General features: G+C 32.4%; 1 protein-coding gene across 3 annotated transcripts in view; it reads left to right on the top strand.

The window, feature by feature from the left end:
- Positions 1-13,752, top strand: part of LOC118742705 (integrin alpha-PS3-like) — an 82,590-nt gene continuing 68,838 nt past the window's right edge. The window contains exons 1-2 of one of the 3 annotated variants that reach the window (XM_036474972.1): positions 1-202; positions 4,031-4,395. In XM_036474972.1, coding sequence (XP_036330865.1) covers positions 4,133-4,395 — 263 coding nt within the window. In that variant the 5' untranslated portion in view covers positions 1-202; positions 4,031-4,132. Of the gene's footprint in view, positions 203-697; positions 1,184-3,387; positions 3,524-3,916; positions 4,396-13,752 lie in introns of those variants that run through there. The other 2 variants (XM_036474971.1, XM_036474970.1) reach the window with 2 other exon arrangements.

The raw sequence follows: 13,752 nt of genomic DNA, 5'->3' as shown, positions 1-13,752 counted from the left end.
AACGAGACTTGGTCATTTACAGTTCGATTGCTGGCGAAGACGGATGCAAGCAGTAAAGCCGTAAAGACGTGAAGCCGTGTTTTGAAGTCCGTGTTGGGGGAAAACTTGTACGAAAGTTGACGCGACCGTGGTGAAGTTGCGCGAAGGAAAGTGAAGTGGAGTGGGGGTGTATTGAAGCCGCCGCCGGAGTGATTATAGTGAAGTGAGTGTGGGCGTATATATGTATGTACATATGTATGAGAGATATGCGTTCTATACGACTGCAATTGCCATGCAACAACCGCAACGTTAATCACAATTTCATTTAAATGAATAAAAGTGCAACAATAACAAAACAAGCGAGTATAAAGTAATAAGGGCTGCATAATCAACAAATTATGACTAACTGCTAGTAAAGTCTGTAGACAGACTTCGATTGTCAAGGCGTCTTGTCGTCAACTTTTGATGTACTGTATGTACAAATGTTTGCGACAATAGCGAGATCGCAGTGCGTAAGTAGCCAAGTGTGGAGCTCATATAAACTAAATGTATAATAATAATAAGCTGCAATTACCGCGACAAAAACAGCACTAATAAGCGTATACAATTCTTATGAGTGCTATCACAGAAACCACAACAACAATAGCAAAATAACAAAAAGTGCAGAACAATAGCACAGAAGATTAAATGCGTAAAAATATCTTTAAAGAAAAAAAAATAAAAATAAAAATAATACAGAAAAACATAAGAAAGAGCTTATGGAAAAATAGTGGAGAAAATCATCGCATCCGCCGCCAGTTTTGCCGGTCTATATTTTTTATTTATTTATTTTTTTATTAGTGGTCAGTGCAAGTGTGTATGATGCTCGTAGTAGGTGCGTGACGAGTGTTGACGATCAGTGTGAGCAGCAGATACTTTTTGCAAGTGATACTGTTCATATGTTGCCAGCCGGCTGGTTGATACGTAACGCAAATTACGCGTATGCTTACGAGAACACGCGCACACATACCCGCGCCCAATTACCACAGAGGCACGCATGTTTGTATGGAGTCGCTTGTATGGGCCGCTCGATCCACCTCGATCTGTGCTGTGCGGCATTTTAATTTTTTGTCGCATTCAGTTGTTGTCTATTCGGTGCGCTTTGACGGAGGCAGCGTTGCAGCAACGCTTTTATAACGCAATTTAATTAAATTAGTGAAATGAAGTACATATTTCAAGTGTTCCTTTGGCTATGCTTATCTCTAGCTTCAATCTATTTTTCTTGAGTTGATGTGGAAGCTGGAGAATTAAAAGAAAAAAAAAGCAAATTAAATAAGGCTGTGTTAAATGGAAAGGAAATTAATGCATACATTTGTGTTTACGAAAGTATCAGTGCGTATTCATGGTTTTGAAGTCGATGAATTCAGTTTCCTCTGAAATTGCAAAAATTAAGCAGATAAACAAGTTTTATGCGCAAATTGTGATTAATGATACTCGTAGCAAAAAAGTGAAAATAAAATAAAAAGTGTCTGATACTTAAGTTCATTAAGAATTCATGTGAAAATTAATTATTTTTACCAGTTATGCAAAACAAAAAAGGAAAAGAAAATAAGACAAAAAAGCATAGTCACGTGAAAAATAATAGGAACACGACATTTCGATCAGTTTCTTTTATTTGTTTAATGTTTATTATTATTGTTATATTTTTTTTTTAATCCAGCTCACTATCTAACAAAAGCCTTTTATGTAACTCCAAATTTCAAACTTTGTAGAAAAATTCTAGAAATTTTTATAACAAGCTTTTTATAAAGAATTTTTCCAAAAATTGTAAGTATGCAATTTTATAGCCCATTAAGTTCTAGCTTCCCAAAGTTCAAGTTTCAAGTGACTAAGAATTCGCGTTGATTTTTGTAATCTTTTTCCTTGACGGGGTCACGCATTTTCTTCCATACAATTACAAAAAAAAATTTCGAACATATCGACAGCTGAGGAGTGGAAGATCGACCTATCTCGGCAGCTAGCTCAAAAATGCCCTATTAGAGAATTCGGTTCAAAAATGCCCAATCTCAGCAGCCGATTGAAAAACGCCCTATCTCAACGCAGTGTTGCCACCAGGAGAATGAAAAATATATAGAAATGGAGCCTCCGCATAATGAGGGTCCAAAATTTTTTAAAATATTGAATAGTTCATTTTCATGATTTGTAATCCATATCACTAGTTATTAAAATTTGCACTATGAAATAGTTCGACATAACCATTTTCAAAAGTTTGTCACACATGGCTTTAATTTGTAAAGCAATGGACACTGGGATTGAAAAATTTTATTCAACATTTTAAGAAGACATAGCGAGCATTTCATGAAATTAAGGTATACGGGTAAGTGTCGAGATCTAAAACTGTTCAGATGCAAAATCGAATTCATCAGCCGATTGGATATGTAAAAGATAGTACGATAGTTTCTTATAGTAAAAATTGAGTGCGATACGTCAAACGTGCTCGAATGAGAGTTAAAATCTCGACATCAACAACGGAATGATTCGTTTAATTCAAAAATAGTTTTGCTTCAAAAACAGAGGTGGAAAGTGTCTTGATACTCAAGAGGGTATATTAAAGTTCACCTTAGCCAGAAGGGACGGGCTATTAATCAGGCCTGTCATTAATTTTACGATAAATATTATACATAGCTTTTCTCTATGTAAGGAAGGAGATTGTAGTACTCTGAATCCTAGTTAAGATCACGCAATGCAAAAAGCAAGAATTGTTTTTGAATTGATTTAATCCTTTCTGAATAACCTTTGTAGCGGTGATTCCAAACAATAGATCCGTATTCTAATATTGGTCCAACTAAAGTGGTAATTAAATAAAACCTTGTAAAAATAGCTTTTTTAACATAAGGATCTTTGAACTCTTTTTAAGAATGCAAAAACGCCTTTGACTTTATTGACTGTAGCATTAATATGAAGGTTGAAATTGAGTTTGGAGTCCATTATAATACCAATATCGACAAAATTGGATACCTGCTCCAAGGGTTTCAGAATAAATCCTGTCGTCAAAAGCCCGCAGTCTCATGTAGGGGCGTATAGCTTCATATTGCTCAAAGTCTTCTTTAACGCCTACGTCTTTTGCCGGGTCTCAAAACTATTTGAATTGCAACATTGAAATTCTTTTAGCTCTTCTTGATGAACATAGCTTCTACTAAAATATGCACCAATCTTCAATTTCCTCACGTGCATTTTTTGACCACCCTATTCTTCATATCATTAATCACAAGCCCGAAATAGACAATGCTATTGATATTAACTTTAAGTAAACTCAAGCTTTGAATTAGAATTACTGAACTGAGGACCCAACAATTGTCGTGACCACGTTCACCCACTTTAAAAAAAATATTATTTTAATATTTCTTCAGCTTACTCTAAAAATTGCTACCAGAATCGTAAGATATTTATCTACATAGGTATTTTGCCGCCAGAAGCTATTCCACTAGATAAAGGTCCTCTGAGAGGGATAATGCCGCATTTAGAGCAACAATCTGGAGTTCGTCGACCCTACATCCTGAAAAGAGTGATTAATTCGTTCCAATGTAATCTAAATAATAGAAGATGTGTACATTAGGGGGGTTTGCACTTTTCACTGGTGCACTCTCGGTAAAGTTTTTCTTAAATATAAAATTTATTAAATCTTAAGATTTCCGCCAAAATATTTCGCAAAAGTATTAAGAATTATGTGAGCTGATTCTACTTCAAAATACTTCCAAAAATCGAGTATATTTTAAAGAAAATTAGTTTTTAAAATTATTTTTTCTAAAAAATCACCTGATATACATAAGTGTTTAATCTTAAAACGTTTGCATAAAAATGTTGAAAATTTTAGCAACAGAATCAAAATTATGAAAATTTTGAAGGTATTTTCAAACAATTAATTCCATTTATGTGAATTTTGTGTGCACCAAAACAGCTTTCAAAACCACGACATAAAATATTTACTTACACACATTTGCATGCATAAATACATACATATGTAAATACCTCAGCAAAGAAATTATGCATTAAAAACTTCAAATAAACGCAGAATTCAATGAAAAAATTTTTGCATGCAATCAATTGTGATAAATTAGTTTTCTAAAATAAATACAAAAAAAAAGCACAACCAATAAAAAATATAAATTAAAAAATGCAAAATCAATCGAACCGTGTCAAAATGTCATCGCCAAACAACAACAAAAACAACAGTCATCGCACTTTAAGCCGCAATCAACAACAATTTACCTACAACGCGCTGTTGCTCAGCATATTTGCATTGATTTGGCCAGTCGATGGTTTCAACTTTGCAAATCAACCGAATATTGCAATTCCAGCGCCACAGCATTTGAAATTCTTCAAACCACAAACACGCAGTTCCTATTTCGGTTACACGCTGGTGATGCGACCAACGAGGTAAGTTCGGAAGTACATACCTACATAGGTACTTAGTATGTAATAGATACTTGTGCTAGAAACCCGCATAAATAATTTGTATGTATTCTTGGGGCCACGAAAACCTTACCACCATAAAAAAAAAAAAATATGTACAATTTTGTAAATTAATAAAAAACATTGAATTTTTTAATATATTTCACACTTTAACAAAAACTAGATGAATAAGAGTTTTAAACTTTGTAAAAAAATTTAGAAAAATGCATCAAATTTTCATGAAAATTTCAAACTTTTAAAACTAATTTTTAGGAAATTTTCGGGTATACAGTTTAATAGCCCATTTAATTTTTGAAAATTTTGAAATGCTTTGTTTTTTTTTGCCGACAGTCTTGTGTATTTTTTTTTCATGTAACGCTTTCTTTTTATATGTATGGGGAAAGTGCGCAAATCGTATCAAAAAAAAAGTTGTCAAAAATCAACCACAACTTTGAGCAACATTAAACTTGCACTGTTATGTACATATTTACCCGAAATTTTCTTAAAAATTTTCGCATTTTTCTAAATTTTTTACCAAGTTTGACATTTTTTTTATATAGTTTTGTTACAGAGTGAAATATATTAAATAATTTTTTTGTGAATCTACGAAATTTTACCTACTTAAAAAAAGTGATGGTAAGGTTTGTGTGGCCACAAGTGTACATAACTAGTACATATCTGTGGAAACTTTAAAGAACAACTTATGTGAAGTTTTAATTTTGCACTGAGAAATAATTAACTTTCATGCAAAAATTTGAAATTTTTATTACGTTTTTATAAAAACTAGTGAACCCGCATGGCGCCAAAACGCCAACATTTAATTAAATTTTTTAAACAGGTGAAACCCTATTCAAAAACGTCTAAAAATATTCCTAATGATTAATCTAACCATTTCTGAGTGATGAGAGGTCTCGCATGGTGTCGGTTTTTATGTAACTTCAAAAAATAAAACCTGTGCACATCTATGAAGAATCCCAGTACTTTAATTTGACTTCTCATTTTGGAAATTCGAAATAACGTTGCTTTCTTAACAGGTGGCAACTTTTTTCGAAAAAGTAAAACCTTGTTGAACATCATCACCCTGAGCCCTTTAATTTGGTACCTCACTTTTGAAAATCGAACGGACGGTGCGGATCTGAGGGCATTGATTAGTAAATAACTTGAGTTTAATTATTTACAGGTGGCAACTCCTTTCGAAAAAATAAAACCGGTTTGCACATCTACCAAGGCCAAGCGCTTTAATTTGACATCTTATTTTTGAAAATCGGGCGAACGGTACAGATCTTTTACGCTGCACAAAAAATCCCTTTGCGTATTATATATATAGATGCCATCATAAACTTTAGCTATGGGCAGTAAATATTTTAGACATTTGATAGGAACCTAACAATTTAGTGGTTTTAAAAGAAATTGGGAAAAGCCGAATTAATTTGTTCTTCCAAATGTTCACAGATATGTTGATGCATATGAATTCACATACTTTATACTTTTATATGTGGGCCAATCCATGTGAAATCGACCAATGATTGGAAACCACCATTTTTGATTTGGATGAATTTTGGTCAGACATTTTCTTTTATCATATAACCAAATTCTGCCAAAGGTAAAAAAAATTAAAAAAAAAAAATCCGAAAGTTCCAAATTTCACAATTTCTCGGAGTTTGCAAGTTAATTTTTTTTAAGATATGAAAATCTTTTATAGTTACTGTTCTTGGTCCCTTTTAAATATTATATTTGTGGCTGTATGAAAAAGTTCATAAATTAAAAATATTAGAAAAAATTCTACAAATACAAAAAAAACACAGAGTTTTAGAATTTAAAAGAATATTGTATAAAACACCTCAATTGAAAATTTCAATAAATTTTTTTTTTTAATTTTATTGTATGAATTTTCGATCTTTGAAAACAGATTTATGTGGAATATATTGATTAAGAATTAGTTGAAATTAAATAAAAATTGTTTAACTTAACAATATTAAGAGTTTGAAAAACCAAAATATTTTCGATGTTCTAAAATTGACACCTTAAAAAAACCACCGTCTAGAAAATTTCATGATCTTTTAAGATCAGTTGGAGGTATTGCATAAAAAAATTTGGCCAAACATTTTTATACGCTTTATGTTTTTGCTCATAGCCATTGCCACCTTTAAAACGACACCAGAACCATTTTTGTAACTAGAATTGTTTTTGAGATATTAAAAAAAAAACTTGAAAAACCGCGGAAATTATTAAATTTAGAATTTTATATAACTCTCAAAAAAAATTCTATCTTGCAGAACTTCATTATATGGTAAAAGAAAAGTTCTGACCTAAATTCATCTAAATCAAAAATGACCTATTCCAACCATTGGTCGATTTGACATGGATTGACCCATGCACATACATACTATATACAAACATATGTAGTATTTATGTATGTGAGTATGTGCCTCAAGCATTCAATAAATGAAAATTTGTTTAGTGTTGCCTCTGTGGTTAAATAACTTCGGTTACCGAAGAGGAGAATTAGTTAGTTCCCATGTTGATAGTTGAATCTTTTTTAATTTCAGTGAATATGAATATGCACAGCCTACCCAGGGAGAACTAGTGCATAGCGAGTCTCAAGTTAACAAGTTTCTTCCTGAAATAACTACTTGTAAATAGTCCTAAATATCCACAACTTTTTGAGGCCCGAAAAATGGTTTCTGACGCACAGAAACTTGACTTCAAAAAAATCGAAGAACGGTTGCGGGAGAATTGAAAAATGTTCTAAAAAAAAAAAAACTAAAAAATAAGTCCAAAAAACTGAAAGACCATTTTAGGAGAAACGAAAACTGTGCCTACTGAACCGAAAATCGAGCCCGAAGCGCACAATTCTTATTTTTAATTGAAAACGTAGAAAACGTACCTAATTTTTTCCATTTATTTAAATATATTTTGGCAACTATAAACTTCTACTTTATTATACTAAAATTTAATGGGCTTCAAATCAGCGTAATTGTTCTAGAAAATCTTTTTAAAAAAGCATAAAAGAACCATTATTTTAGCGTTGCTCCGAAACTTTAAGGCTTTTGGGGGACCGTAAATATTATGCGATCAGTTTAGCGTGGTTTAGTGTGTGATCATGTTTTCAGCACTATTAGCATTGCGAAATCGAACAATTGATTTCTTGTCGCTCCAGTGATCTTATGACATATGTAACTATAATGCAATGTTATTTTGCCGAAACTGTAAAGAAACGTAATAAAACCCGTTATAAGTATTTTGTGATTAGTTCGTATTTCTGCTATGAACTTGGCTTTCTTAACCACTTTAAAGCTGAAATACATGCTGATTTTGTATTTTATTTGATTAATTTATTAGGTCTCAATTACTCCACCCTCTTTGGCAAAACCTCCAAATTAAAAAAAAGGTGAACTTCCCCTTATGTAGATACGTGTATGTACACATGATTTATATGTATGTATGTATTATTTCGCCGAATATACCCTGCAGAAAAAAAATTATTAATTGATAAAAAATAACCCAATTGTAGTTAGGCTTTTTGCGGGATTTCTATAAAATACATGAAGTTAACTACAAAAAGATTTAGATATCCTCATACAACTTTTACTTTGAATACACCTTCTTCCTGCACTTTGCGAATACTTTTTCTAATTGAGGACAAATAAAAGGAAAATCAAAATTTGGTTTTACCATTTTGAAGTTATGCCTGACGGAGTTCGAATATGGGACCACCTACAGCAGAATATGTAAACAAACATGTAATGTAATAAAATAAAGTAAATAAGTAAAAAAGTAAAAAAAATATATTGTGTTTTTATAATTGATAATTCATGTCCAAAACTGATTAGTTACAAGTTAGTTAACATCTTATACAGGGGCAACCACCCTTGACTACTTCGCGGCCATCGCCATAGAAATATGGTTAGCTTTCTTCAAAGAAAAAATATACAGATAATAGTGACCGTTAGTTCCTTCCTAATCAACCTCAAGTTTACTTATACTTAGATACATTTCCCGCAGGGTATGTTCTTGCTATGCTGCTCATTGGCAAAAAAAAGCAATGATAAAAAAGTGTTTGTCAACTGCCGCTTCTCGTTAAGTAAGAATGTTGAGTAAGTTTAGAAACTCATGAAATCTTACGTCAGACTACATGCGAACTTATGTATAATGAAATTTATTGTCATTTAAATTCATGCATGAATTCTTTATTCAATTAGCGACATATGTATGTATGTAGTAAATTAGCCGAGAGTTCACCGCTAAATCGTGGTGTAGACCAGCAGCGAACGTTAGTTGAAAATATTCGTAAATAGTAAAAAAGAAAACCAAGTAAAAAAAGTCAAGTTGAGGCGTAACCGAACTTTATACTCGAATGTTCATATAACGAGCGCACGAATTCATGAACTGTTCACGACTGTTACGATTTCGTAAAACTGGTCGAGTAATTCACGAAACTGCGTTTAAAATTTGTGCAACACCCTCCAATTCTTGACTTATTCTTAAAAAACCATTTTTACATGACTTCCTGCACTAAAATTTTGGTTATTTTTTACCCAATTTTAGTTTTTACTTTTTCAATGACAACAGATACATACATAAAACTAAAAACTTGTCAGAATTTTAGCTTAAATTCTTTTATTATTACTTTTATTGGCACTGGTCTTTTATATACGAATTTAGTATGTTCGATTATTTGTAGGCACATATCGCTCATTTACTTCAATGGTGTCATAATCCAAAAAAATACAAATATTGAGTTAAGTACGCAGAAATTACCGCTACCTCTTCTTCTATGTTGTGTAAAAATTTTGAAGATGTATCGTTTACCAATAGCTCACTAGAACAAAATATTTATTCATTTTATTATCGCACACCTATGTATGTATGTATGTAGATCTAAAGTGAGCTAACTCAAAATTCAGATCTGAAAATATAACTGCTTGCGGATCGTACAGATTCAATGCAATGAATACAAAAACAGTTATAATAGTAGTTTTTTGGTTAGTGTATATAATAATGCAGAAAAAAATATTTGCAGTTATTGTCCTAATTTTTTTGTGTTGATCGCAGTGTTTGGCTCTAGGTGTGCGATACGTAAATTCCAAATCTTAAAAACGTTGTTCTAGAGTTTTTTGTATTTTGAGTTATGCACTATTGAAGTAAATGAGTAAAATGTGTTATTCAATATTTTTCATTCTTGATATTTTCATACGTGAGAAAGTAAACAATGCGTTTCAATTATTTTTTTATTCTTATATTTTGCACGTTGGCATACAAATAAACCTACGTACATACATACATACATACATGTTTATAGTTGCCACATTAATCAGTGCAAGAAAAAAAAACCTTAAGTAATACTAACGGTGTCGTAGGCGGACTGGTCCAATTGTTCCGTTCCTGTACAAGAATTACATGCATGTATTCGCATTTACAAATGTTTATCCAGTTTGTAGTTATATATACATACCTATACATATGTATACGTACATTATGGCGATCCAAAAAAAGTAGTCGGAATTTTACTGCCCCACCCCCTAGGATTATTCTATACCCAAAAAATATAGCCCTATTTTTTATTTTGGAATCAAAAAATATTTAGAGATCGCTCAAAACGCTCAAAGTTATCCATGTACTTTATATGGAAAATACAACTGTATTTCCATGTTTTTTGTTTCCATATAAAGTACGGGAAAGCTGAGCGTTTTGCGCGACATCCAAATTTTTAATATTTTTTTTAATATTTTTTTTAATACAAAATAGGTGAGAGGAGAGTGAGAGCATCAAAATTCCGACTTTTGTTTTAATGCACATATGTACATTCATATGAACAATTTACTACATGTTATCTCAACGTACTCTCCGTTAAATACCTACTTCTGCAACGTTTTTGAGTTGTTTATTTTTGTTTGGTTATTTGAAGCTCTGCCGTTTCAGGCGCTTGTCACAATTTGTTATTTCTACAGCAGTGACAGAATAGTGCTTATCATCAACACACTCTTCGATATTTCGATATTTACATAGGTATACATACATATGTATGTACATTAGACTGTACCATCTTACATGTAAACAAACCAAAGTTCGTCCCCTGTGTCTAAAGTACTTTTGCAAGGCGATTCCGTAACAACACTTTTTGGCCGAACCTTTTCACATTTCTTTAGTGACACCTACATTCGGTAATAATTTTTTTTAATAGTTCTACTGAAGTAATCAAAATACTTCATTAGCAAAACTTTCTGTTTCTGGTACAGTCTAATGTAAATACATACACATAATCACACACATTTTTTTAAATTCACTTTCTGTCGCTGCCCATATCTATCGGCCGTTCTGCTTGTTTACCAGTCTAATCGTCAATCAACCTAACTACATTTACGTATTTTTCCAATTTTTTCTATCCCCCTGGATAACAGATAGTGTTGCATTTCATCACCTCTTGCCACACTGCAACTCGCAATCAGCTTAAATCCGCTTGTTCTGTATGGTGAATAGACTTTGGACACAATTACTTTATACATTTTTTCAATACACTTGCTTCATTTGTTCTGTTGAGGGCGTTGACATTGAAATTTTAGTTGTGACGTCGCGTGCCAGTAGCGGCGGTGTGGGTATATTTTTAGATTTGCAAAATAAGTGAAATTTGCGTACACATGTTTTTAATAAAATCTTTTTATATACATATGTACATACTTACATATATATGTATAGATAGATATACAAATTTGTATGTGTACAGCTTTCGTAGGATATATAGGATCAGTATTGGCATTTTCTTAAGTATATCTCACCTGGCGTATTTAACAGAACAATGGGATCTGACTTTTTTGACAATATGTAGAATATCTAAATTTTTTTTTTGATAAAGTACCAACGGAACAAATGGTTCCCAAAGAGCCGTGTTAAACTTAATGCAGAAATCTCGGCTTTTGTTGTCGTTGAACTTTTATATTTGCAGGCTGTTAGTGCCAAGCTCTGTGTAATGAAAATTAATAATAAAAATTAGATATTAATGCACCTCAACACAGAGCGGCGTCGACCATTATTAAGGTTAGGTACTCCAACAAGGTTAGGTACTCAAACGAGAGACACTTAAACTAGTCTCTTTGACGCCTCTCAATAGTAGTTTAATTTATGGTACTGGGTGCTGAAAGCACTCTACAAAAAAATTTCCCGGTAAGTGTCGAAAGGAGTCGAAATATTTGGAAAACCCGAAAGCTTGTTTTAAAAATATTAGTTTGCCATTAACTTATTATCTTAAAAATCTACTCTCAACATACCTCGATATCAGATATTTTTTTAAGGCTTGACAAATTTGCAATCCTCTAAAACTTGAAAAATTATGACTCGAAGAAACCCGGCAGATATTTTTAGTTATTCGTAACAATCGAAAGCCTTCACGACCTTCTAATCGTCCACGTATCTGCGCCATATAAAGTGGATATAATGAGAGACTTGTTCTTCGAGAAAGCGCTCTGCTTTTCATTTGCGTACCGATCACAAAATCTTCAGGCTGACATTATTTCGGGTCTAATGCTGAATCCTAGGTAGGCAAAGTCCTTCGCTACGTCGAAATTGTAAGTTGCGTTTATATGAGACCATCACTTGGTTAGCATTCCGATGAAGAGTGTTAAGAAAATTTTTTTGTGAAAAGCTTGTGTATTTTAGCCCATATGTATATAGAATCATCCCTTAGAATTAAGCGGAACTTATTTTGGCAGGTTTGGGTCTATGCCAACTAAACTGATGGAGATTTCTTTTCAAAAAAAAAAGAGTTTGCCTTTTTATTGCCCTCTCCTTAATATTTGTGCGTAGAGGGCATTGAGAAGGCAACATTTTTGGGTAGAAAAGCAAACGCCACGAGTCAATGTTTATCGTACTACGTATGTCAATATGTATGCATGATAGATAGTTAAAACCATGTTACCACATCTTAGTCACTAAACATGCATTTCATTAGTGTCATTGCGTTTTCAGTCTAGCTATTTACTCAAAGTCATTAAGTGCATATGCCTTATTTGGTTGTGCATTTATAAACAAACAATAGAACGGGAAATCCATTAACTAAAATCACAAGAAGTGACAGTTGCATGCGATATCAACCCCCGCGTCTTCTCCGAAAAGCAAAACAACAGATGCGCAAACGAAAGTGAATCTAAATAAAAGCTGCCTATGACTAATGTAATCAATTGCAATTGAGTAGACAATATGCATATATTCACGTGCGTATACATGTATATATGTATGCATGTATGTATGTACATACAGTCAGTCAATAAAGTTCAGGTACCGCGAAATTTTTACAATAGGGGCAACTATTTTTTAAATATTTTATTTTTCGCTAACTCTTTATAAAAGTATAAGAAAACCCAAAAATCAAAGTTATAAACCTTGTGCAAAATTAAAGAAAATTCTGCAAAATTCCAATCAAATATTGCACTTCTTATTTACGTTCTATAGAAAAAAGTTGAGTATGCAGTTTTTTAGCCCATTCAATTTTAGTATGATAAAGTGCAAGTATGAGTAAGCTAGGACCAGGGGCGCACCCAGGAATATATTTTAGGGGGGGGGGTTTATATTTTTGAAGATATATCACCGGAAAATACTGAACATTTTCTTCAGATAATACGCTCTTTAAAATATATTTATGCAAGTTTTATGTACAGTATGTAATAAATAAATAAGCATTTTAAAATTCATAAACTGCACTTTATTTACATAAGATTAACAGAACTCAAACACTTTTAACCGACTTTAAAAAAAGCGGAGGTTATCAATTCGCCGGAATACGTAACGTTGGACCACGTGAACCGGTTTATATAATAATTTTTTTGTAGAAAGATGGTACCTCAAGGTTCGGCCCGTAATTTGGTTTAGAGATCCGATGATTGGATCATGAAGAAATTAACGGTACCCCTAAATTTGAATATAAGAATTGAAGTCGGTTGTGTTCTTTCCTTAAAAACAACTTTTTTTAATAAAAAGTTCTATAAACTCAAGATGCGCTCAACTTTCAAAAGTACCTAATAAAAAATATTAAAAAAGACTCAGTAAGAATAAATTTATTGATTCCATGAATTTTTGCTCTTTTATGTTCCTTTCTGCGATTTCTGGTTTTTGGCTTTCGATAAAAATGGTGATTTTTCACGATTTCTAAATTTTTTTAATATTTCGAATACCGAAAAAATTAACTGAACTCTCAAGAAAAACGAAAAATTCATATAAAACGACGGACGAGAAATGGAAAAGAAATTTTCTACCAAAATTTCTTAAATCAGTTTGCAGATCTCAAGAAAAAATGCTCGTATATTCATTTCCTCATGAAAATTGACAGCAAAAGCAAAGCGCTTTTTCAAG

The sequence above is a fragment of the Rhagoletis pomonella genome, unplaced genomic scaffold (genome assembly GCF_013731165.1).
Source record: "Rhagoletis pomonella isolate Grant_MI unplaced genomic scaffold, Rhpom_1.0 Rhpom_scaffold_00007, whole genome shotgun sequence".
Lineage (NCBI taxonomy): Eukaryota > Metazoa > Arthropoda > Insecta > Diptera > Tephritidae > Rhagoletis > Rhagoletis pomonella.
This window is presented reverse-complemented; position numbering and strand designations above follow the sequence as displayed.